Below are 27,828 nucleotides of genomic sequence, written 5' to 3'. Positions count from 1 at the left end.
GAAGCCGGTGGGGTGGTAGGTGAGGACAAGGGGAACTCTGTCCCTGTTGTGGTGATGGGGGGAGGGGGTGAGGGCCGAAGTGTGGGAAATGGAGGAGATGTGGGTGACGGCATCATTGATGATGGCAGAAGGGAAACCACAATCCTTAAAGAAAGAGGACATTTGAGATGTCCTGGAGCAGAAAGCCTCATCCCGGGAGCAGATGCGGCGGAGACAGAGGAAATGGGAATAGGGAATGGCATTTTTACTCTGCAGAGTATTCTGTGTTAACCTATCTTCTGGTGTTTCTCCAACTTGATCGAACTGTTCCTGTGCTCCCTACAGTACCCCAGCAAGGTTGAAGCTCACCTCTGAATAGTAGTAAACAATGATTTGCAGGTTCCTTCATTGGAATAAAATTCTCACTAACATACTATAATCTGCAAATATTACAGCTTATTTGTAGATGAAGGAAGTTTTGTGACCCAGTTTCAATCCAACTAAGGCAAACATGGAGCCAAAATAAGATCTAATTGCTTCTCAAATCACCTATGTGTTTTATCCCTTCATTACTCATTTTGTTTTATGCATTGATCTCCTATTATTGTGGAATAGTTTCTTGATATTGGTTCAAAATTTATCTTTTGTAAGCTTGGCATGTATAGGAGCCATGCATTCAAGTTGCCACTATAGCACGAAGTACAAATAATGCATCTGCGGGCAATGCACAGGAGTTGAGTGTGGGCAATGGACCAGACTGAGCATGAACTAGCCTGTTATAGTGGGCTTCTTGCAGCCAGTATGTCATCTTTGTGTCAAATGCACTAGCAATAGTTTCTGTTTCAAAGCAACTAGCTTCACACTTGTGCACAGAAGAACATTTTTGGATGAATATGTAGCTGCCAGGCAGTTAGTGACAGACCTTACACAATACTATTAATCATTAAATCCTGGCAAATCATGAAGGTAATTACCTTCTGCAAAAAGCCTGCAGGTTAACCAATTAAAGATGTAGATCTTTCAGTTACTCATACTTGCCTGCCATTTCATTCCACCATGGGTTACTTTTATAGTACTCACATCTTCCTGTTTTGGACCCATTTAGGTACTTATTTTGGACATTAGCAAATGTCAATTACTGTGAAAAACACATTTTAAAACACTTTGAATAATTGAATCACTTCCAATCTATATTTTTACTAATTAGGTTCTGGGTGATTACTTGGCTTTGGTTATTTTCATCAATCCTTTTGAACTTTTTATTGAGTATTTTATCTCTACATTCCTTATTTTCAATTAAAAAAACCCAACCTCTCAAATTCAAATTTGTTGTTTAATGTTAATTTAAATTTATCATTAAAGAATAATTATAATTGCACAGATATCAAAATGTGAGTTCCTGAATGAAACAAAAAATGGCAGTATATTAGCATGAGAGCTTGAAAAATGAATATAATAAGCAAAACATGTTCCAGATATAAAGCTATATATACATGGCACCATTTTGTTGGCTTACATTTATGCTAATTATAAATTTCATGTATTCAAAATGCTTTTTCTAGAATTGCAGCAAAGTGTTGTTTGTAGATCAGAAGAAAAGAAGAACATGAAGGCTGAGAAATTTGCTCAAAAATTTACCTCATCCTTAAAATAAATCAAGAGACATGAAGTTGCTCTTTTTCAGTGGACATGAATCAAGTATGCAATGAACAGTTAGATGTGGTAAACTACATTCACAAATTATGCTGTAATTTTGTTTCAGCTGCTATCGTTCTTTAAATATTTTTCCATTATAAGCATAGATTTCTCCTCTGTCAGCATTTATTTACTCTTGAATATTGCAAAATACATTAAAAAATGAATGCTCCCTTTCTGTCTCACTCTCACTCTCGTTGTTCCACTTTTGTTTCTATTTCTGATTCCCATTTGACAATGAATTCATCTGCTATAATACAAATATGCATCTTCATTATTTCACTGTTCTGCCATTCTTCTATCTGACTAGCTAAAAATTCTCCTCCAAATCATGGAGTTCCCTGATATTCCTTTTTCCTCATTGCCTTGTCAGCAGTTTACAAACTTGCAATACAAAAAAATTAAAACTCTTGTTATGGCAAGTCAAACCTGACTAACTGCTTATTAAATCCTGGCTGACACTGCCCTCTTTTCTGTGTGAGATCCTTATCTTCATACAACATGAGAAACTGGTAGGTTAATTAGTCATTGTAAATTGTCCTGTGATTAGGCTAAGGTTGCTGGGTGGCGGGTCTCAAAGAGTGGAAAGGCCTATTCCACCCTGTTTGAAATAAAACTTGCATCATTTTATAAGTGTATACTTTGCAATGGCACTTACAAATTAAACAAACTGCCCTTTTAAAATAATAACAATAATAATACTAATAAAAAATTATTAGCATGAGCCTTATCCATTTATACATTGTGTAGTATATGCAATATAGCAGGGTTATTCAAAAGATATATTATCAATATTGTCAATAGATTTGTTGAAGATGAATAATGTTAAGTAAACTTGTTATTCTAAAGACTTCAACTCAACTTTAGATAATATGACATGTTTAAATAAACCCCACAAATATTTCTTCTATTTGCAGAATAATTTTTGTTCATTTACTTACGCTCACATAGCTTGCTACTGTAAATTGTTCCAGCTTCCCATCGTTTCTGATGGAATCCAGGGCAGCAACGATCACAACTTTCTCCACAGGTGTTGTGCTCACATTCACAGCTAAATTTCTGCCAGATGAACAGCACACATTCAAATAAAACAGACTAAATTGATCAGCTAACTAAAATAAGAACCTCATTTATTTCACTACCTTAGCCCCATGCTGACAAGTTTGAATAAAATCTAATTATATTTGCTTCCTGTTCAATGCTTTTATTATGTCTCGAGTGAATATATATTACCTTGCTTGAAGAAATTCATCCTGAATACTTTTAAAGTTAGAAAGAGTAGGTAAAAATTTGTTTCCTTACATTCCCTGTGCTTCTACCAACAACGTGGTTATTGATCCTTTTGACAGTCAATAGTATCTGCCTAGTTATTGCATTAAAGTAGGTTTCCTTATTTTCACTGTTTTAATGAAACCCCTGTAAAACAATGAAACTTCAATAAAATCTCTTTCGATTGCTCTGCTCTAATGTGAAGCCCAAGTTCTTCAGTTTTTCATTGCAATTAAAGTCTTTGATTCCTGCACCACCTCAGGAAATGTTCTCTTCCCAGGCCTTGAAATCTATGCTAATGCATTAGACTCAATTAACCAGGTGGAACTGAACCAACAAAATTAGAATCATGATATCGAATAAAATTTCTGAAATAGAAAACATCTCTTCAGCTCAATGTCTGTGTGACTCAAAAAAAAGAGCTACTGAACTTAATCCTTTCTTTCAGCGTGAGGTCTGTGGGCCTGCAGATCACGGTTCTTCAAATACGTGCCAAGTACTGTTTGAAATGTGAGGGCTTCTGTCTCAGCTATCATTTCAGGCTGTGAGTTCCAGAATCTGCCAATCTCTGGCGATAAAGTTTCTCCATGCTCCCTTCTTATCCGTGACTATTGTGACATTGAGCCCCCGCTTGCCTGTCACTTTATTCTGCATTGTTATTGTTTTACCTTGTTCTACCTCAGTGCACCGTGTGAACTGTATGAATAGTATGGAAGAAAAGCTTTTCACTGTATCTCGATACATGTGACAATAATAAACCAATTCCAGTTCACCATCATACTCTCACTCTGATCTCTCAGCGACTTCCTGCACTGTTATACAATGAGTTCCAATGTAAGCTCAAGAAACAGCACCTCTTCTGTCCAAGTGCATTGCAGCCTGCAGGGTTCAATATCAAATTCTCCAACTTTGTTCTCTCTCTTTTATCTGTATGAGACCTGACCACTGTTGTCTGCCATCGGTTTCTTTTCCTTTTTTTTAATAGAAATGCCATACAATGTTACACAGACTGTATAAACTTTAGCAACATCTGAAGAAGGGTCTCGACTGTTTACTCTTTTCCAAAGATGCTGCCTGGCCTGCTGAGTTCCTCCACCATTTTGTTTGCGACGGCCAAGAAAGTTTCATCTCAATTTTCTCTTAGTCGATCCTTTACTTCAGAGTAATAATTCAATTTTGTTCCATCACCTGCCCTCCCCCACCTCTCTGCTATCTGAACTAAATTTTCTCTCCTCAATTTTGATGAAATATTTCCGATCCAGACTGTCTAAATGCTGTCTAAATTGCTGAGGTTTTCCTGGATTCTCTGTTTCTCTTTCATGTGAAATTGGAGGGCTCGTCTGCTGCTTCTGATTAGACCTTTCCGAGGACACTTTTTGTTACTGAGACGAGCGAGGTAGTACTCTTCTGCCTGGCCCTCTGTCCTGTAGGTACTTGTACTTTTTTTGACCAAGAAAGGCAGAATAATGTTCTAAGTTACTATTAAAAAAGTTACAATGGAAGAATATGCATACGTACATTGGTTACCGGATTGAGCGGGCAAGCACTTGCATGTCCGTAGCAGATGCACATCCCACCAACAGAAATATCTTTCAGAGAGTAGTAATACTAAAATAAAAAGGGGGAAAATAATGTAGTAAAGCTTTCAACAAGACAATATGTTACTCAGGTCGAAAGTGACAACACGAGGATATTAATGCAATTATTAACTCCAACCATCAGGACCCACAACTGTAGTTAGTTAAGAAATGATTGGATCAAAAAGTCATCTCTATATTCTGGGGATCACTGTTGATTAGAAATGCAGCTATACCAGCCTTATGTTATGGGTACAAGGGTAGGTCAGAGGATCGATATTTTACAATGAACAATTTACCTCCTGTACTACAAAGCCTTTTCCACTATCTACGATACAAAAATCAGGAGAATGCTGGGTTGCTGGCTTCAGCTCCAATAATACACAAGTTTGACACAAAGCAGTTTGGCATCCCATGCAACACCATCCATTTCCTACACCTGCTACACACTTTGGAAGCAGGGTGCACTCTCTACAAACACATTAACATTATTCACCTAGGGATACAAAATTATAAGGGGTAGAGAATGGGTTAATGCAAGCAGGCTTTTTCCACTGTTGGTGGGTGAAACTAGAACAGAGGTCATAGGTCAAGGGTGACAGGTGAAATACTTGAGGAGGATCTGAGAGGGAATTTCTTCACTCAGAGACTGGCGCGAGTGTGGAAAGAGCTGCGAGAGGAAGTGGTGAATGCGGGTTTGATTTCAATATTTAAGGGAAGTTTGGTTGAAGTACATGGATGGGATGGGTATACAGTACAGGGCTACGGTCCAGGTGTGGGTCAATGGGACCAAGCAGGAAAACAGTTTGGCATAGACTAGATGAGTCAAAGGGCCTGTCTCTGTGCTGTAGTGCTCTAGAAACATAAAAACATAATCAACAGCACATTACAGGCTCTTCGGCCCACAATGTTGTGCTGACCATGTAACCTACTCTAGAAGCTGCCTAGTATTTCCCTACCGCATAGCCCTCTATCTTTCTAAGCTCCATGTACCTAAGAGTGTCTTAAAAGACTCTATCGTATCTGCCTCTATCACCTTCGCTGGCAGTGCATTCCACACACCCACCACTCTCTGTGTGAAAAACTTACCTTTGACAGTCCCCTTGTACCTACTTCCAAGCACCTTAAAACTAAGCCCCCTTGTGTTAGCCATTTCTGCCCTGGGAAAAAGCTTCTGGCTATCCACATGTTCATTGCCTCTCATCATCTTATACACCTCTATCAGGTCACGTCTCATCCTCTGTCGCTCCAAGGAGAAAAGACCAGGTTCACTCAACCTATTCTCATAAGGTACGCTCTCCAGTCCAGGCAACATCCTTGTAAATCTCCTCTGCACCCTCTCGATATTATCCACATCCTTCCTGTAGTGAGCTGACCAGAACTGAACACGGTACTCCAAGTGGGGTCTATGGCTCAATGACTAAGGCTCTATCCCCACAGCAGCTCACAAACATGCAACCAAGTAGGACAAAGACAACAGTATGTAGGAACACCACCTCCTAATCGCAGGGTCCCCTCCTAATCACACACCATCCTGTTTCATTTCAGTTATTCATTTTTGGTTCTGCGTATTCGTAGCAAGGCAAAGCGAGCAACTGTTGTTGCTTAGACTTGCTCTTGATAAGTTATAGTCCTTCTGGTGAAGGTGATCCCACGGTGTCGTTTGATTTCAACTCAACAACAATGAAATTAATACATTTTACCAATTTCATTATTGCGCCAACCTACACTCATGTGTCACTTCAACAACACGATGACAGTGCAAGTTTGAACTGCTTCAGGGGGTAGCATAAGTTTACTCTTTTCTTTTACTTGATTTTGGGACATGGGCACAGTATTGCTTACAAAGTCCAGGCTGTCCAAAAGGCAGAAAGTGTCGCACATACGAGGATCGCTCACACATCACTTAGAAATTGCAGAGAAATTGTGGAACAACCGGACTTTTTTTAAACAAACCCTGCAGCTTTCATGAACATTTTCTGTTTGTCGTCCACATGTTGCAGAAAAAAAATCGCTAAAATAAATTTAACCAAATAGCTACAATAGATTATTGGTCAGTCATTGAAATCACAACATAAGCAGGTCCTACCCTCAAAATTAACTTGTTAAACTTGTTATTGAAAGGGTACTGTGAAGGAAGCATCCTGTCTGTGCATCAATTTGAAAAGTGACTCAAGTAATTACTTAAACATAAACCTGTCATGAGAATGAGATCATAATCCCATGCTTGTTAATATCTGTTATTGTATGCAATTTATATCCATGGAAAAAGCCTACAATATAAAATGTGGAATACCAAGCATGTTAACGAAACAAAATATGATCAGTTATACATTTTCACCTGAGATTTCATTTATAAAAAATTTTAAAAGCCTTCAGACCTCAAAGAAGATTCATAACAGATGTCAATGACTGAAAACTTATTTGAAATATACATTAAAAGCAGAAATCCTCACCCTTCTGGTTACAATAGGATCAATATCCTTTGCATCATTATATGCTAATGTCATAAGATCTGCATTGAGTGTCCTAATTCTCTGAAGCTTCAGACGTATGTAGCGAGCAGAAGTAAACTCCAGCAGAGTCGAGGATGGATCTTCTGCACTGGGTCTTCCATTAATCAGAGAAGTGTGGATCTGAAATCAGAATGGGGCAGCCTCAATATTCATAAGCAAACAGTCATATATTATGCGCTGTGGGCTTTCACATCCACATATCAATTTTACCTTCACTCATTGAAGACCTATTTTAATATTGCAAAGTGATTAAATTATAACATTCAGTAAAACTGAAAAGCGGTATTTATTGAAATCTAATTACAAATAGCTATGTAAAATAATATATATGCAAAATAAATTTTGGCCGCACTTCACCTTACAGCGTGTTACTTATTAAATTCTGAACAAGTGTATTTTTCAAAGTATTAATTCATATATCCTATTGGACTATTGTGTTATAATAACAGCTCTTTAATACGTAAACCGTTGCACAGTGGTTCACAGATGGTTGAAATAATTACCCGTCTGGAACTGGAGACATTATTTATTTGGATTACTTCTTTCATTTATATTGCACAAGGGAGTTAATTTTAAAGTGATGAAGCTTTGGCAAATATTTTTGTGTGTAATAAGAACAACCAGAAACAGTCTTAATTTATAAGTGCAAAACAAAAAGACTTGATCCACTTACATCATCTCTGTTTCCAATATACTCTCTATATATTTTCATATTACTACCATAATGCTAACATAATATGCTTCCAGATGTTGTTTTCATAAGTTTATTGAATAGCTGAACAGTTTGCAGCCATCACACAGCTGGCTGATTATCATATTGATAAGCAGCTACTTGGAGAAGGCAGAGGAGCAGCTGATTGCTTTGCTGATGCTGGGCTTGAAGCCTGATTAAATTTGCCACTCTGTTTCAATTTGAGCTGATTTTTTTTTTCCCCCGTATATGTCATGAGGTTTGCTTTGTCAGATTTGATGGGACAGGGAGCTTGGATATGTTTGTTCTTTGTCTCGCTCCCAGATGAACAAAGTGAGAGAGCAGCAGGAAGAAATAATAAAATTCTCCCTTCACATCCACACTTATCAAAATAGCGAAAACTCATCGCCAGCCATCAAAATCATCACAAATCTGCTTTCTGACTTATTTCACTGTCAGACCAATTGTCAAAGGGAGAGGATGAGAAGCCGTGAGAAATTATTGATATTTTGGAATAGTGACTAAAATGTAATAAATCAGTCCACTCTAAGATGCTTTTTGACAGCTAAAATAAAGGATTATTGCAGATGTACAAGGAGATTCTCACTCATCCCCATCTTCTCGAACTGACCTTTAAGCTTTTAGGAATCTTCAAAGGGGGAAAGCAGGGGGAACAATTTCTGTGAATTTCTGTCTAGATACAGTAGAACAGCAGCATGCTGCGAATGACAATTGGGTGGTCTGCCTTACAACAAACTAATATTTCAGTTTCCCTGGGCACTAAGCTATTCCTTCTGTCTGTGCACATTCGCAAAACAGTATGCACCCCCATTCTTACATTTCCTGAATTACTTTTTATATTTTCACTCTTTTCATTGTCCAGCAGCTATGGCATTCTTCAGCAACTATTCCATTAACTGCAAGAGATACAGCATTATACGAATACGACTGTGTGGTAGAAATTTCACAGATCATTATTGCCAATACAGTACTCAGTGTTGGGGGCTGCAAATTGGGGACTGGGAGCAGTAAGACTGTGCCAAATTTGGTCAAGGCAAGTATACATTCTGGTTAAAGATGATGCTACTGAGGGCCGGTGACCATTTACTGGTGGTTACCAAAACAAGGAATACAATAAAATACTTTATTAATAACACTTTTTCTTTATCTGTAAAAAACAATGGTAAACGATAACCACAAGAAATGGAGAGGCGGCAAAAGCGAGGGTGAGTTCAGGGTCGAAGCACGTGGATGCAAGGCGAGGTCGAGGCATATTCGAGTTGGGGCCAAGCAGAGTAAAATCAGAGCAGAGGAGAAGTGGATATAAGGCCAGTCCACCTAAACCGAGAGCGAGGTTTGATCGATCTAAGCACTGGGCTGATTTGGAAAGGTTGGGTTCACGGCGAAACATGGCAGCAGAGTCCAGGTCCAGAGTGCATCGCTATGACAGGGCCCAGGTCCTGGAGCAAGGAGTGACCTGATGCTTGGACAATTTGAATGCCGGCCCAGATGGATTGAAAAGGCAGGGAGATGGGACTAGCGGTGAGGGTCGGGTTGCTTCTGCTCGCTGCTCCGCGACACTTGTTCCGCTCTTCGCCGCACTGAGGCTGAGGACAAGGCCTGCCCCGGGCTTCGTGTTTGTGGGCTTCACGACGTTTACTCTGTCATGCACTGAACTGAGGCTGAGGACGAGGCCTGCTCCGGGCTTCGTATCTGTGGGCTCCACAACGTTTACTCTGCCATGCACTGAACTGAGGCTGAGGACAAGGCCTGCTCCGGGCTTCGTGTTTGTAGGCTCCACGACATTTACTCTGCCATGCACTGAACTGAGGCTGAGGACAAGGCCTGCTCCAGGCTTTGTGCCTGACAACACTTTTTTTTGTTCTAAATGCTATTTGTTTAACTTTATTGCTTGCACGATTCTTTTTTTTCCTCTCATTGCACATTGGGTGTTCGTCGGTCTTTTTAAATGTTTTTTGGGGGGCTTCTTTGTTTTGTGGCCGCCTGTAAGGAGACAAATCTCAAGGTGGTATCTCAAGGTGGAGGGGAGGAGAAGATGGCGACGCGATGCGACGCAGTGCACGTGGCCGCTCCGAAATGATATCGTATTTGTTAAGTAGGGGCCGTGCACAATCCTGATTTGATGGAGACAGACGTGAGAAGCGGACTCAAGAGTCGGCTGTGGTCGGGTGCTTCCAGGGTGCTGCATCAGCAAGATTGCGGCGCTGGAAGCTCATGGCAGGGAGAGTTTTTTTTCTTCCTCCTACTGTCTGCATGAGATTGATGGGACCTTCGAGAGACTTTGAGACGATTTTTTACCGTGCCCATGGTCTGTTCTTTATCAAATTATGGTATTGCTTTGCACTGTTGTAACTATATGTTATAATTATGTGGTTTTTGTCAGTTTTTCAGTCTTGTCTTGTGTTTCTGTGATATCATTCTGGAGGAACATTGTATCATTTCTTAATGCATGGATTACTAAATGACAATAAAAGAGGACTGTGTGTCCTCATAATCTAATCTAATCTATACCTACTTTGATAATAAACGTACTTTGAACCTGATCAGGATCTGGCACATGATTGACCGAAGGGCTGACGTGCACCTCAGAACCCACCCAAGCTATGAACATCCAAATGACGGTGGGAAAGTAATATTATTTCATCTTAAAAACATTTCTTTTATATCAAACCCAGAAGACCACATTCCACACTATGCAGCCAACTTAGCATGGATGAATGTACACATAGGGTGTCAAGAATCCCTTTCTTCTGAACCTTGCCCTGACAGCCAGGCATGCAGTAGGTCGATTGATACATGGGATGCATTTTCTGCCTCAAGTATTCTCCAGTAGAAATTTTTTATTTTTGTAATCATGGTTGTCAGGTCCTTTATTAAAACCTTCATGGATGACTATGTCCCCACAAAATAATTAACAGCTTTCCCTAACCAGAAGCAACCAAGTAAGATATGAGTTGTTCAGGAACGATCTCCGGAAAGCTTTCTCACATGCGAAGTGGCAATTCCGGACCGAACTTGAGTCACTGAGGTTGCTTGACAGCTGCGCAGGGCTTGAATGCTATTACCTCTTAGAAAGTGAAACTGTGACGTAGGTAACACCTAGGCGTCATCCACAGATGAACTCAATGCCTTCTATGCTCATCAAAAACAGGGAGGAACATTCACAAAATCCCACAGCCCCCGATGACACTATGATTTCGGTCTGAAGCCGACGTGAGAGCATCCTTCAGGAAGATGAACACATGGAAAGCATCTGGCCCAGTTGGAGTACTGGCCAAATACCAAAGACTTACGCTGCTCAGCAGGCTGGAGCACTCACTAACATCTTTAACCTCTCGCTTTGGCAGACTGAGGCACCCACCTGCTTCAAGCAGGCTTCAGTTATAGCAGTGGCTAAGAAGAACATGTCTCAATGATTATCATCCAGTAGCACTTGAATCAACTGTGATGAAGTGCTTTGAAAGGTTGGTGATGAAACATATCAACTGAGAAGTGACTTGGATCCACTCCAATTTGCCGACCAGCACAAAATAACCATAGCAGATGCCACCTCACTGGCTTTTCACTCAACTTTGGAACATCTGGACAACAAACATCAGGATGCTCTTTATCAAGTACAGCTCGGCATTCAACACTATCATCACTTCAAAACTACTCGATAAGCTTCAAGTGCTTGGCCTCAATGCCTCCTTGTGCAATTGGTTCCTCGATTTCCTCATTTGAAGAGCCCAGTCAGTTCGGAGTGACAATACCTCCTCGACAATTTCCATCAGCACAGGTGCACCACAAGGCTGTGTGCTTAGCCCCCTGCTCTACTCACTTTATACGTATGACTGTCAGGCTAGGCACAGGTCCAATGCCGTATTTAAGTTTGCTGACAACACCACTGTCGCTGGCTGAATCAAAGGTGGTAGCAAATCAGACAGAGGAGGGCGATTGTAAATCTGGCTGAGTGGTGCCACACCAATAACTTCTCACTGAATGTCAGCAAAACCGAGGAGCTGATGATTGACTTCAGGAGGAGGAAATCGGAGGTCCATAGGCCACCCTCATCAGGGGATCAGAGGTGGAGAGGGTCAGCAACTTTAAATTCTTCGGTGTTATCAGTTCAGAGGATCTCTCCTGGGACAGCACATACAGTAAGTGCAACTACAAAAAGCATGGCAGCTTTAGGACTTTGCAAAGATTCAGCATAACATTTAAAACTTTGACTGATTTCTATAGATTTGCAGTAGAGAATGTATTGACTGGTTGTATCACAGCCTAGTATGAAAACACCGATGCCCTTGAACGAAAAATCCAACAAAAAGTGGTGAATACAGCAAAGTCCATCATAAATAAAGCCCTTCCCACCGTGAGCATATTTATATGTGGTGCCATTGTAGGAAAGCAACATCTATCATAGAGAATCTCCAGCACCCAGGACATGCTCTCTTCTTGCTGCTGCCATCAGGAATAAGGTACAGGAGCCTCAGGGCCCACACCACCGAGTTTAGGAACAGTTATTACCCCTCAACCATCAAGCTATTGAACAAGAGGAAGTAACTTCACTCAACTTCACTTGCCCCTTCACTGAACTCTTCCCACAAACTATGGACTAACTTTCAAGGACTCTTCATCTCATGTTCTTGAAATGTATTGTTTTTTCTCTTTCATATTTGTTCAGTTTATCATCCTCTGCACATTGGTTGCTTGTCCGTCCTATTGATTCTGTTGTGTTTAAACCACAAGGCATAAGACCTAGGAGCAGAATTAGGTCATCCGGGCAATGAGTCTGCTCTGTCATTTCAGCATAGTTGATCCATTTCTCTCTCAACTCCATTCTCCTGCCTTCTCCCCATAACCTTTCATGCCCTGACTAATCAACAACCTACAAACATCTGCCTTAAATACACCCAATGACCCAGCCTGTGGCAATGAATTAGGCACAGATTCACCACCAAATGGCTAAAGAAATTCCTCCTCATCTCCGTTCTAACTAGATGCCTCTCTATTCTGAGGCTGTGCCTTTTTGTCCTAGACTCCCCTACCATAGGAAACATCCTCTCCATATCCACTCTATCTAGGCCTTTCAATATTCAAACGGTTTCAATGAAATCCCCCCCCATTCTTCTATAATCCAGTGAGTAAAGACCCAGAGCCATCAATCGCTCCTTATATGATAAGTCTTCATTCCCAGAATCATTCTCATAAATCTCTTCTCAACCCTCTCCAATGTCAGCACATCCTTTCTTAAATAAGGGACCCAAAATTGCTCACCATACTCTGTGAGGCCTCATCAGTACCTTATAAACTCTCATCATTACATCCTTCTTTTTATATAATAGTCTTCTTAAAATAAATACTAACATTGCATTTGCCTTCCTCACCACAGACCCAACCTGCAAATTAACCTTTAGGGAATATTGCACATGGACTCCCAATTCTCTTTGCATCTGTGATTTTTGAATTTTCCCTCCAATTAGAAAATTGTCTATGCTTTTATTCCTTCAAATGTTCCTTGGATTTACTGTGTATGCCTGCATTAAAATGAATCTCAAGGTTATATATGGTCACATACAGTATATGTACTTCAATAATAAATTTACTTTGAATTGCAATGTGTTTTCATTTCTATGAAATATGAATATAGATTATAATTTTATTCAACTAAACAATAAAAGTCCATATAATTAATTATTTGGAGCACACAGTGCAATGTTGATAAAGATATAAGCAATGTTTCAAAGTGCAGCACCAATCTTACTTCAAACTCAAGAATACAAACTCACCTCTGTTGCTCCCATTATCCTGAGTAATTTGGATGTGAAGTTTGTGAAGGGCATACAAAATTATAACTTCTTGCCTTACCTCACCATTTTCCAGGGGATGGATTTTTGAGTAAAATGAGGTACAAATAACTTCATCATCCGCCACATATATTGGATTGCCTGCCCGAGGCACAATGTTGTAGCGGGTCAGACACTCTGTATCTGTTATAGCATAGTATTGCCATGGTTTGTATGTGATGCCATCAATTGAACGCTCTAAGATCCAATTCCCAGGACGTGGAGAATTTGCAGCCTTTATTATAACATAGGCAATCTGGAACACCTGTTAAATAGGTACAACAAAATTAGAATCAATATTGCATCAATAATAATATAATCAATAAATATAATTCTGAGTCTTCTTGTTCTGCAACGAATAGTAAAATTTAATATTCCTGCTTAACTCTCTTTAAATAAATTGTGAGTGGTGTTTTAATAATCTTTGAATGCATGTATCAACATTTTTCTAAAACAGAAATAATCACAAAGAAAATCAAAGGGTGTAGTATAATCACTGAAGTAAATGATTCTGGTGCAAGCCTGCATTCAGAGCTTTTGTTTGGCAGATGAGCATCTAAATAATCATTCTATGATTCACTTGGTAAAGCAGTTTTATTTGGCAAACTATCAGACAATTTCACTTTGTTGCAACTAAATAACTAAAAGAACAAAACCAACATCTGCCACCATAATCTCCAGTCATGTCACTAACCCTTCTGCTGTAACCGTCCAAAACAAAAAGATTTTGTGACTTTGCTATTATACTTGATTCCCAAGCCTAGCACTAGACCAGAGAAAAAGCTCATATCATCACTTCAATTGGAAAGACAAGAGACTGCAGATGCTAGAATTTGGAACAACAGTGTGCTGGGAGGAACCTTGGAGTCAGCAGCATCTGTGGAGGGTTCTGTACTATTGGGGTTTTGAGTTGAGCCCCTTCATTTGGACAAAGATAGAGAGGAATAGCCAGCATCAAGAGTTCATGAGTTGAGAGTTAGGGGGCAAAAGTTTAGGGGTAACATGAGGGGGAACTTCTTTACTCAGAGAGTAGTAGCTGCGTGGAATGAGCTTCCAGCAGAAGTGGTTGAGGCAGGTTCGATGTTGCCATTGAAAGTTAAATTGGACAACTATATGGGCAGGAAAGGAATGGAAGATTATGGGCTGAGTGCAGGTCGGTGGGACTAGGTGAGAGTAAGAGTTCAGCACGGACTAGAAGGGCAGAGATGGCCTGTTTCCGTGCTGTAATTGTTATATATGGATATATATATATATATGTGTGTGTGTGTGTGTGTGTGTGTGTGTGTGTGTGTGTGTGTGTGTGTGTGTGTGTGTGTGTGTGTGTGTATGTATGTATGTATGTATATAAAAATGGAAGGGGAAGGGCTGGAGCAAGAGCTGGCAAGCAATTGGTAAATCCAGGTGATAAACAGATGGAGGAGGGAAGAGCAGAAATAGCAACGGAGGCTGGGAAGTGGTAGGTGGAGGTGACAGAGGGCTGCCGATGATGAAATCTGATAGGAAAGGAGCATGGAACCAAATAAGGGGGAATGAGGTGAGCTGAGGGAAACTGTCGGGGAGGGGAACCAGTGGGAAGAGAGTGTGGGTGGAAGAGGGGAGGGAAATGGGGTGTCTGGGGGCAGCAGTGGCAGAGGAGGAGCTGGGCAGATCGGGAGGTTGTAGACAACCCAGCCAGAACATGAGGTGTTGTAACTCCAGTCTGCACAATAAAGCAGCCAATAAGGTGCAAGGCCATAACTAGGAGATTGTGAGGTCAAGAGTCCATTTCATCATACTAGGAGATTGTTCAATAGTTTCAGATTCTTTTATATCCTCCACCTTCTTCACTTTGCAAAGATGTGTGGATGATTTGGTTAATCAGCCATTGTGCTCCAAATATGTATAGGAGTGCAGTGGTAGCAGTAGAATCTGGGGAGTGTTGGTTACATGTGGGGTATAAAATGGGATTCATGCAAACGAATGCTTTATAATCACTTCAGACTGGGTGGGCTGAATAAGCTGTTTCTATGCCAAATGACTTCTTGCCTTTATGGTGAAACTTTTAAATCAAATTAATTAGTGTTCAGTTCCTGTTTACTGTTCCAATTTGCAGTTCATCAAGAATACTCAAAGCTTTTGTTGAGGTATGTTGTAAAAAATTTAACAAGTACATTTCTAAAATAAAAGTTGTATTTGTAATGATAGTGAATTGTTCTGTTTAATTTTATTTCAGGTTAGTTGTTACTTCAAATTTTACTGCTCAACTGCTAGTCTCAATGATGTTTTCTTTAGATAAAACTCATTTTGGTCTATTTTACTAAAGATGTACACTATCAATTATCAGGAAAGTTTTTTCTTAATCCATGGGGTTTTTAAAACAAGTAAATAAACAAACAATCATTTGCTAATCTGATACCACAGGCTGATGGGGACTGTTATGTCTACAAATGTGCCAATTATTTTCCATGAAAAATTGGAACAATAGTCTTACTCTGAAAAATGTGGAATTTTAAGTTCAATTTGCTCCTGAATTGTGAATTGAACTTCATTGTAGAATGAAACATATTACCTGACTGAACACACATATTTATTTCCAAAATAGGCAGTGCACTCTAAGATCCAGTTAATGGAAATACACTTTGTAGATTATGGCTATTATTTTAGGCTTTCATAAGCCTCCTCTGGTTATGAGTGATGGGAAAGTGAGGAAACAAACCTTCGCTCACAAATGTAACTTGCAGTCTCTTCACTTTACCTCAAATGTATGACTTATCTTTACATCACAGCAGCAAATCTGAGAGCATACATTGTCGTTTTTGAAATTGCATTGATCCATGATACTGCAGCTCAGAGCAGCACACGAATTCTCCTTAATTATAACCGCAAGTTTAAATAATGAACCAAAACCTGGCAGATGTGTCCATTCATTCCAAAGAAAATTGCCTGCAATCTGCTATTTGCACTGAAGTCAGTGGCGGACTGACTACACGTGCTCTCAGCTGTGGACTGATCAGAATCTATGATCTCTCTATACTCGGCCAATTTTCAGTAGCTCTCTACACTCGTGAGTAGAAAGTACCAAACAACAGCCAGGGTGAATGTGACAAAGGGAAGTGATCCTGGCCCCAGAACATCCTTGACAGGAGGAAAAACTAGGAGTGCAGATTTGTTCTCTATTAAAGTCACCATGACCAGACTTTTAACTTTTTTTCCATTTATTTGAGATACAGCACAGTAACAGGCCCTTTGGGCCATACGAGCCCGATTACACCCTTGTGACTAAGTTACGCCAGTCGCTATACTACCATGATGCCCAATGAAGTCTTTGTCTTTCACAGACATTTAAGTTCTTATTAATATTGAACTAAACAGCAATTTTCAAACATATTAAAACAAAATGAACTAAAAGCATAGAAGTACATGGAAGATTCAGCACAGCACAGAAACAGCAGTAGCTGTTTATGATCCACGCAAGCCACCCCCCAACAATTTTCATCCAATGAACAGCAGTTATTAGTGTACAAGATAATGAGAGGCATTGATCGTGTGGATAGTCAGAGGCTTTCTTCCAGGGCTGAAATGGCTAACATGAGAGGACACAGTTTCAAGGTGCTTGGAAGTAGGTACAGAGTTAAGTTTTCTTTACACAGAGAATGGTGAGTGCATGGAATAGGCTTCCGGCGATGGTAGTGGAGGCAGATACGATAGGGTCTTTTAAGAGACTCCTGGATGGGTGCATGGAGCTTAGAAAAATAGAGGGTTATGGGTAACCCTAGGTAATTTCTAAAGTAAGTACATTTGGCACAGTATTGTAGGCCAAAGGGCCTGTATTGTGCTGTAGGGTTTCTAATGGTTCTATGTTCAATGTTTCTATGTTGTTGGTTCCTTTGTCCTTCCCAAATCTTTTTTTTATTAAGTGCAAACGTGAACAATAGCCAGATCAGAAATCCTGATTAAGTCAACGAGTTCCCAAAGGGAACTCTGATAGGCCAGTCAGATGGTTCACTTCTGCTCAGTGTCATGTGTGACGCCAAGCAGAGCTACCGGACGGATGATGCTAATGAGAGAGATAATGAAAGACAATGGAGAAACATTCAAAATGCTACTAAGAGAGAAGAGAGGGATTAACGGGAAAGAAACACAATTCAGATATTGACAGACCAGTTGCTTTGAACCTGAACCGTTTGAATTTTGATGGACAGGTGATACCCCAGCAGGGGGATAAAAGCAGCAGGTTTGCTAAGGCATGAGACACGCCACGAGACCCTGAAAAGAGCAAAGTGCCCCCACAAATGGTGGGAGTTTGGAGGACCGGTTCGCGGGAACCGATCAGAGGCTCACAGGGTGTAAAGGTACAATCGGTGGGAACCTGGGATGTGTGTCCGCCCTTGCCTAAGTGCCAGGTTCACCACGGAAGAACGATCGTATCCGGAACGGAGGGGTCACAGTCGGTGACTACAGCGGGATTAGAAGACATCAAAAGGTCTGCCCGAAACCAACTGCGAAGACATCAAAAGGTCTGCCTGAAACCAATTGCATCTCCCACTCTCTCTCTCTCCAACGGTACAACAACAGCGACTACTTCGAACTGCACTAAACTGAACTGAACTCTGCCTCACTTAAGACTGATCATTTTACCCCGAGACTGCGATAGAGCTTGGTTGATTCCTATTACCCTGGTTCTGTGTGTATGTGTGTATTATCATTGCTAACCTGTTACATTTATATCCTTACGATTAGAGTACTGTATTACTTATTTCTTTAATTAAGTTTTATTAGTTCCTAGTAATCACAGACTCCAACAAGCGTTCCATTTCTGGTGGTTTAGCAACCCAGTTACGGGGTACGTAACATCAGCGATGGAGCACAAAACAGTCAGAAGGGTCGCTAACCCCTGTAACCCCAGAAACACACCTGAGTGGTGCGGTGGAGGTACGTGCTATGCATGACCTGATGTGAAAGCATCATATTGACTCATAACAGATCGTGTTCACAGTGGAACAGCTTAGTCACAGATGGGGTGATCAGCACAGTTTTGCCTTTGTTAATTTTGCCTTTGGTTTCTGTCCTGCCATCGTTTCAAACACAATTATTGCTATTTGTTTCAAGTTTTTTTGACTCTACAATTTCTATCATCAATCTTTATTCTTTACCCATTCTCTCTATTAAAAATGTTCCGCTGTATACAGAATGCACTTCCTGTTTAACAGCTATGTGCTGCTCATCGTGACACAAATCACACTTCTGACGTTAAATCTAAATATTAAAATTTTATGTGTAAAACTATATATTCTTGATATACTTATTCTAGAAGGAGGTTCACGAAAACGATTCCAGGATTAAACGGCCTGTCATATGAAGAGCATTTGCTGGCTCTGGGCCTGTATTCAACGGAATTCAGAAGAATAAGGGGTGACCTAATTGAAGCCTACCAAATGGTGAAAGGCTTTGATAGAGTGGATGTGGAGAGGACGTTTCTTATGGTGGGAGAGTCTAAAACCAGAATCTCAAACTAGACAGGTGTCCTTTTAGAACTGAGATGAGGATGAATTTCTATAGCCAGAGAGCAGTGAATCGAGGGGATACTTTGCCACAGGCAGCTGTGGAGGCCAAGTCTGTGTATATTTAAGGCAGGGGTTGATATATTTTTGATTGGTTAGGGCAAAAGAGGATGGGGTAGCAGGGAAGGCAGGAGATTGGGGCTGAGAAGAAAAATGGATCAGCCATGATGAAATGGCAGAGCAGACTTGACGGGTCAAATGGCCTAATTTTGCTCGTATATCTTATGAACTTATGGTCTTGATGAATTAACCAAAATACTTTATCAAATTCTATTATCTTGGAACTTTAATGATTAAATTTTAAATTAGCAATTTCACAATTATATCAAAGATACCCATTTAAATTACTTTATTTTGGTAATTTAATTACCTTCATTTTTGTTCTTCCTCAAGGGTTTTACTTGATTCATAACTTCCAGTTGGAATTACATAACTTTACTCACATCATATATATAGATTTAATTTCCATACAAACTCTTCAATATGCCTTGTGTAGAATTTCATGCCATGCATGAGAAGTGTGAATTTATGGTCACTCAGCTTGAGGGTTTCTAAGCACCTCTGTTTTCTTCAAACAACTGAACAGAATACGGATCGAATTATGATATGTTTTACTTCAGAAAAGTTGTAATGGAAGGACAATGACCTGAAATAGTAACTACTTCTCTCTCCAGAGGCCCTTCTGAGAATTTGCAGGCCTTTTGGTTTCTGTATCAGAATTCCAGCATCTACCGCACTGCTTTCCATTATTTGTATAAATTATGACATTTAAGATCATGAAAATGTGTGGTTCTCTGTTCTGAAGAGTCACACTCAAATTGTTAATTCATAGCAACTCCAACTGTGGTTCCGTTGTTGAAGTTTAGAAACTCAGATTGCATATCAGGCCTGGAGTTATTTAGTAGGCTCTCATTTATCTCTTCAAAAAGTTCAGTTAAAAATCATTAATGATTTCCTTAATATAAGATTGAATAAATAATTGCAATGAAAACAGAATATGCTGGAAAAAAATCTTTTTTTTCCAGATTTCCACTTCCCACACACAGTTTGTGTTTTTTTGATTTTTGATTAAATAGTTTGAAGGATTGAAATTTAAATGTTAGTGGTAGTTGATTGAAACCCTGTGTTAAGACTCAAAAAGTACTTAGGTACTTGTCAATGCTCTAAATGGTAGTTTTATGTATGAGTACAGAAGGAAGTAATTTTCCTGAAGTGCTTACATTCAACTTTGCACTCAACCTCAGCAAGATCAAGGAACTGATTGTGGATTTCAGGAAGGGAAAGTCAGGAGAACACACACCCATACTAATTGAGGGGTCAGCATTGGAAAGTGTGAGCAGCTTCAAGCTCCTGGGCATTAGCATCACAGAGGATCTATCCAGGGCCCACAACGCTGATGCAATCATGAAGACGGCACACCAGAGCCTCGGCTTCATTCGGAGTTTGATGAGATTTAGTTTGTCGAGATTTAGTTTGTCACCAAAAACTCCGGCAAGTTTAAACAGATGTACGGTGGAGAGCATTCTGACTGCTTGCCTCGTTGTCCGATATGCAGCCTCCGATGCACAGGGTCAGAAGAGGGTACAGAGTGTTGTCGGCTGAGCCAGTTCAATCACTGACACAACCCTATCCACTTTCCACATCTTCAAAAGACAGCGCCTCAATAAAGCGGCATCCGTTATTAAGGATCCTTACCATCCAAGATATGTCCTCTTTTCATTACTACCATCAAGAGAGGAGGTAAAGGAGCCTGAAGACCCACAATCAACACTTTAAGAACAGTTTCTTGCCCTTTTCATCAGATTTCTGAATAGTCCCATGAACTCTAACTCGCTGTTCTTCTTTTGCCCTTATTATTTTTTTATTGTGAATTTTAGTCACTTTTATGTCATGCACTGCACTGCTGCCACAAAACAACAAATTTCATAAAGCTGATTCTTATAGAGACACTGTTAATGATGGGATTGACATGGAAGCACAGGAGAATGCAGGAAGTGCTGCAAACAGGCGAAGACCAGAGGGGGTTAGGTGTGAATATTCTTCAGCTTGGTACAAAATGGAACATATCAAACCAATTTCATCTTTGTTCCTTCATTTTCTTGATGCCTGTCTTGCAAAGTCTAAACACTGCTCCAGAACAATGTTAAACTCATTCAGTACCCCGACCTCCCCACCCCACCCCGCCCCCCTGATCCACTGGAGACAAAATTTATCAGCAGCTACTACACCTTTTCCACACACAAGCCAGAGTGAAATCACTGACTGAAGGTTGGTTTCAAAAGAAACAGGCTTTTGCAACAAAAAGTAATAACATTCATTAGCAAATCCATTTATTTCAGAACAATATCTATTGGAACTACACCAAGTCATTCAGCCTTTCAAGTATGCTCGGCTGTTCAATGTGACCAAGGCCAAGTTATAGCTTACCTTAAATTCTTACCCATTCTATCTATCTTGAATGTAAGACACTTAACCTCACATCACTTTAAAAAACTTGGCTAGCAGAAGGAAATACATCATTGTCAGCTTTAAAAGTACTGCTTGAGCTGCCATCCATTACTTGTTGTAGGAGACTTCTACGTCTACCACGCTTAGTCACAAATAAAGAATCTTATGACTTCTCTCCTGAATGCCTTAGTCTGAAGTTATATCTCTTGTCCTGGAATGCTGTGCCAACAGAAGTCATTTATCTCCATTATAGCATCAATTCTTTCTAAGCTGTAAAAACACAATTCAAATCATCTTCTGACCTTCTACATTCCAAAAAATATAATAATAGGTCAAGGAATTTTTTCAAAATGTAATCCTTGTAGTTCTGATAACATTCTGGTAAATCTGTGCCAAATTATAGGCCAATAGATCACAAGGTACCATAACTTGGATGATATAGCTCTCCAGGGGTGGCCAAAAAGGGGCTTCTAATGCTGCAGACTTTATATTCCAGCCTTCTAGTTGGTCTTTGATTTATTTATGAACCTAATTACAATAATTTGGCATTGCACCGTCATTGTCCATTTAACCTTTTTAAGTCACGTCCATTCACTATTTTTAAAAAAATCAAAGATTCATCCTTTTCACAATCAGAATAAGGTTTAATATCACCGGGATACCTCAGAATCAGAATCAGATTTATTATCACCAACATGTGTCATGAAATTTGTTAACTTAGCAGCAACAGTTCAATGCAATACATAATATAGAAGAAAAAAAATAATAATAAATAAAATACAGTATCATGAAATTTGTTAACTTTACGGCAGCAGTACACTGAAATACATGAAATAAATTGTTAAATTAGTGTTCATAACTTCAATATCCATTTAGAAATTACATGGCTGAGGGGAGGAAACTGTTCCTGAATCGCTGAGTGTGTGCCTTCAGGCTTCTGTACCTCCTCCCTGATGATAACAATGAGAAGAGGGCTTGTCCTGGATGGTGGGGGTCTTAATAATGGACACTGCCTTCCTAAGGCACCATTCCTTGAAGATGTCTTGGATACTACGAAGATTAGCACCACGATGGAGCTGACTAATTTTCTTCTTTTACTTTTTCTAGGTTTACTTATGTTGAAATCCAACTGCAATGTTTGGCCAACTCACTTAATTTACCAATGTCTCTTGGCAATTTCTTTTACCCCGTAGCAAAAATTTAGATCTACAACTCTCTATGTTCTTCTAATAACTTAGAAAATATAGTGAATAGTCAAGCCCCAATTACAGATCTTCTTAGGGCAACGCTCTTCATTTCAAACTCCAGCATTAACTAATTAGATTCACCATTTCTTTTTGCCCTTAAACTCCTAACCTGGTTAATAAGTTTCATGAGCTTTCATTTTAGATACAGTCTACCTGAAGCCAAACTGCTTTTAGGAAGTTATAAACTAATGTTACCTGAATTATGATTTTAATTGTTTCCTTTAATTAGTTTTATTTAGAAATGAGTTCATTTTACAAATCTCTGTTGATTCTCTTTAATCAGCGCAGAAAAACTGGAACTGTCTGCTATAATGCTGATTTTCTTTCTAATTATACAGGAAAATTCTAGACAGAAACTGTAAAGAAGTTATTTGAGTGATTAGGCAGATAACTTTTGTGAAAGCTTCTAAATGTAAAATTGCAAATGCATTCATTGAACGTCAAGTCTTGGAGCATTTTACTGTATTAAAGGCACAACATAAATTCTATTCATAGCTGACTGAAGAAACGTTTCCATTGTTTTGCCAGTTGAGTGGCTAATTAGCACCTTGACGGATCATTAGTTCCGATCTGTTGAATTGATTGCAGTTTCTTATTTTCACCAATAAAACTGCCTTTTGGGGGTCATGGTTAAAATTTGCCATTTCTGGAAGGTTAGTAACATTGCAAACAAGTGAGAAATACTTCCTATGAATATACCTTTAGAAAACAACTTTGGCATTTATGCAACTTCAACAAATTCTACCAACGTGCCAATATTTATCCCTGCTAAATCTCCATTTCCCTCATATGCACATACGAGCCCATGCATTAGTGCACACATTTACATTAGATGCATTTATTTCCAAGCACTGGAGTTTCCAAATCAGCTATTAATACTGGAGGGTAACATACATAAAATGCTGGAGCAACTCAGGTCAGAGAGCATCTATGGAAAGGAATAAAGAGTCAACAAGACCTTTCACAAGGACTATTCCATGATTATTAATGATGATAGAATAGGTTAGAGAAGACTTGTTTTACATCCGGCATTGCTTGGGCTCAGAGTATCAGCAGATTTTCGGATGCCATAAGGTCTAACAGGTTGATATGGCATACTCCATTCATGCTGGAATGAAGGAACTAGTGGACCATCCTCAGGGTCTGTTCTTGGCTCTCAGTTTTGATTTATAATAGTGCCTTGGACAAGGGGGGAGAGTATAAGGTATCCAAATATATAGCTAGGGAGCCTAAGACAGTACTGCAGTAATTTTATGTATTGCACTGTACTGCTGCCACAACAGCAACTCCAATTTCATGCCATAAGTGAGTGATGATAAACGGGATTCTGATATGGATCTCTATTGTGGACTGAGAATGGGAAAGGGGCAGGGAGAGGGGAATCATGGATGGGGAAAAGGGGAAGCAAGAGGGGAGGGGGCAGGAAGCACCAGAGGGACATTCTTTAATTATCAATAAACTAATTGTTTGGTATCAAATGACCTTGCCAGGTGTCTCAGGGTTGGGCATGTCTGTACCCATTCCACCCCGCCCCCCTCATCTTTGGCTCTCCTTCTCTGCCACCCATCCCACACCCCTCCCGTGGCCATTCCCAACATTGTTTGCTCTCGCCAGATTTACAAACTCACTCTCCACTCCACATTGACAATTACTGTACTGTGCAAAAGTCTTAGGCAGCCTAGCTGTACTTATGCCTTAGACTTCTGCACAGTATTGTAACAATTAGTGCGAGGATGTCAGGATTCTGCAACTGAACACACATATATAGGAGTGAATGAGTGAACTCTTGGCAAATGCAATTTAATATGGACAAGTGCACAGTTATGTATTTTACTTCAGTAAGAAAAACCTAATGGCAGACATCCAAATAGAGAAAGATTATAGAAGAGCTAAACTCAGAGAGATTTACACTGTGGGTATGCCTGCTGTTAACGCGGATATCTAAACACAGGAGATTCTGCAGATGCTGGAAATCCAGAGTAACACACACAAACTGGATACAGTAGCCGGCCCAACACATTGACGTGAAGGGTTGCCTTATCGGGAAGGAGAGCTGGGGACCCTGAATGGAGGTTAGGGAGCATTACTTGCAGGGCAACGTGTCAGGAGGGAGATTAGAGAGGAGGGACGAATGGCAAGAAAATCACGGAGGTAGGCAGGTAAAAAATATTGTGATGCTTTGGGGGGGGGGGCGAAGGTGTGGTCACCAGCTCGCCCACATATTGTTATTGTTCTTGAGTTAAAATGCTTTTGTGGGATTATGGTGGAGGAGTTCAAGTTCATTTATTGTCCCATTTTAGCTTGGGTTATAGAGTTATTTGCTTTTGAGTTTGTGGGTCACCCTGACTGTAACCAGGGTGTGAAATACCCACCTCCCCCGTCTGTACGTGACTGAATGGGTTCTCTCCCCAGCACATCGCAACGGGTCTGTTTTTGTGTTTATCACAATAAGCATGGTCGCTGAGTTTAGTGACAAACAAGAGAAAATCTGCAAATGCTGGAAATCCAAGCAACACACACATAAAATGCTGGAGGAACTCAGCAGGCCAGACAGCATCTACGGAAAAGAGTACAGTCGACATTTCAGGCTGAGACCCTTCATCAGGACTGGAAAAATAGATGAGGAGTGTGAGTAAGAAAGCGGGAGGAGGGGAGGAAGTACCACACAGGTAATAGGTGAAATCCCCTCCCGGACTCCCCCAAGGCCCTCCTCGACCTAACGCCGGCTGAGCAGCGTGACTGCAGGGCCCTCGTAGTGGCGCTCCGAGCAGAGACTGTTGCAGGCAATAATGAGGGAAGACCTGGCGCCATCTGGGAGAAAGCCTGGGGGCATTCGTGGCAGATCTTCACATCTGTGCTCGACGTGGCTATCACCAATTTCCTCTCGCAGACTCCGGAGTGCCTTCAGCAGCACGTTCACCTGACGTCACCATCGTCACTGGCCAAAGTGTTCCAGCATCACCCCGCAGGCCCTGAACCCGGGCTTACGTCACAGAGGCAGAGGAGACACTGACAAGGAGGAGCCCGTGAGACAGGTCCGACCAGTGCCACACTAGTCCCGCCACGTGCCACAGAGCGATCTCTGCTGCCAGTGTGGCAAGGCAAGCCATTTGGCCCAGGACTGCCCCACACCAGCACCAAACCACAGCCCAGCGCAGCCATCAGAAAACACCTTACTGACGGCCCCATGCAAGAACTCCAGCAGCATTGTCGCCTCTCTGGGTGGCCACTAGGGTGAAGAGCAAGGCTTTTACGTGGACTGCACGGTGGAGGACATCGGATGCCGTGCGTTGCTGGACACGAGGTCAACCATCACCATTATCCGTCCGAGAATTCTTCCCAACATCTGCTAGCCATCCCTGCCTGGGTGGACAACGATGGTGGTCCGGCTGGCTACGGTCACTGGCGACTGTGCAGCGATGAGAGGGAAGAGGAGGCTGCGTATCACAGTGGGGAAAAGCACAGTGGAGCACAAGGTGTGGCCAACCGACATCCAGGACACCTTGATGATTGGGCTGGGCTTGCTCTCCCGCTGGGTGGCCCATGTAGATGTCCTGGGGCAGTACTCTACAGGGCAGCTCCGGGAAGCAAACCAGGCAGGTGCACCAACAATCACCACCACTCTCACAGGGGCCCGCGGCAGTGCAGCGCACCCAATGCAACACAGCGGAACCAGGGGCAAGCCGCCGCCGCAGCTCTTCAGGTGACAGCCGGCGGCAAGATAAACCTCCCCACCATTGACCAGCAGCTGCGCAGTGAGCAGGGGAGCAATCCCGTGTTGGCCCAGGTGAGCGAATGGTTCAGTGTGGAACGACGGCAGGAGTGGTGGGAGGTCTCTGCCCCGGATCCAGAGACCAAAGCCCTATACTCTCAGTGGGGAACGCTGGAGGGGTGGGACGGGTCGCTATTCCAGTGGTGGCTATTTTCCGAAGGCGACGGACATCTCCCGCACTCCCCAGGGCTCCACCCACAGTGTGCAGTCAGGGCACGGGCTGGTGGGGGCCAGCCATTCTGAGGTTGCAAAGAAGTTGGGCAAACTGTCCGAACACTTCTGCTGACCCAGGCACAAGCAGCACGTGGAGCTGTTCCTGCACTGCTGCAACGCTTGCACGCCTCAGGAGGGGCCAGGCCACCAGTCCAGGGCACCAATGCAGCAGTAGGGGCCCCACTATGGGTCTACTGCCCCTCCCGGAAGAAGGGACTATCCCCAATGCTGGGAAGTCACTGGAACGGGCTGGGAGAGGTGTTCGACTGCATCTCCGATTTGGTATATCAGGTGCAGTTGCCTGAGAGGTAGAAGGCAGTTGTGCAGCACCAAGACCAACTGGCACCATACTGGCCCTTGGCCACCACAGATCCAGTGAGGCTGAAGGAAGGGAGTGACACTTTGGGTGCCCTGCCTCTTGCCTCATCAAACAGTACCTCCCTGGGGGGGGCTCCAGAAACCACCCCCTCCCCAATGCCCCAGGCACCAGGCAGCAACGTCGACCACCACCAAGGACTTCAAGGACTTTTGGACTTTGTTATGGACTCTGGTGTCCCTGAGGATGGCTGACCCCTCAGGTGGGGGTAGTGTGACCCTCTGGGGGGGGGGGGTGTGGTTGGCAGATGCCCCCGGATTTCTAACAACCTGTGCTGCTTATTGTTCTTGGGTTAAAATGCTTTCATGGGATTATGGTGGGAAGTTCAAGTTCTTTTATTGTTACATTTTAGCTTGGGTTATACAGTTATTCGCTTGTGTGTTTGCGGGTCACCCTGACTGTAACCAGCGTCTGTATGTGACTGAGTGGGTTCTCTCCCCAGGTCATCATGCCCAGTCTGTTTTTGTGTTTATCACAATAAAAACAGTTGTTGAGGTTAACGAGCTTATTCATCTGTCATCATGGACCGAATGATCGCCACAATATGTTTCGTGGTAGAGTCCCATTGAAGATGGCGGATGTTGCAGACAATAATTTGTTGGATGCAGAGACTCATGGGGTGTTAGGTGAGAACAAGGAGAACTCTAACAAGAGAA

The 27,828-nt window shown here is 41.5% G+C and overlaps 1 protein-coding gene across 3 annotated transcripts in view; it reads right to left on the bottom strand.

Annotated features, from left to right (window-relative positions):
• lama2 (laminin, alpha 2) overlaps nucleotides 1-27,828 on the bottom strand; it is a 398,231-nt gene that overhangs the window by 251,574 nt on the left and 118,829 nt on the right. For all 3 annotated transcript variants that reach the window (XM_063034544.1, XM_063034525.1, XM_063034534.1), the window contains exons 4-7: nucleotides 13,599-13,841; nucleotides 6,977-7,156; nucleotides 4,462-4,551; nucleotides 2,616-2,733 (exon numbers count right to left, since the gene is read on the bottom strand). In XM_063034544.1, the coding sequence (XP_062890614.1) occupies nucleotides 2,616-2,733; nucleotides 4,462-4,551; nucleotides 6,977-7,156; nucleotides 13,599-13,841 (631 nt within the window). The remainder of the gene's footprint in view (nucleotides 1-2,615; nucleotides 2,734-4,461; nucleotides 4,552-6,976; nucleotides 7,157-13,598; nucleotides 13,842-27,828) is intronic.

This window comes from Mobula hypostoma, chromosome 2, assembly GCF_963921235.1.
Source record: "Mobula hypostoma chromosome 2, sMobHyp1.1, whole genome shotgun sequence".
NCBI classification, from domain to species: domain Eukaryota; kingdom Metazoa; phylum Chordata; class Chondrichthyes; order Myliobatiformes; family Myliobatidae; genus Mobula; species Mobula hypostoma.
This window is presented reverse-complemented; position numbering and strand designations above follow the sequence as displayed.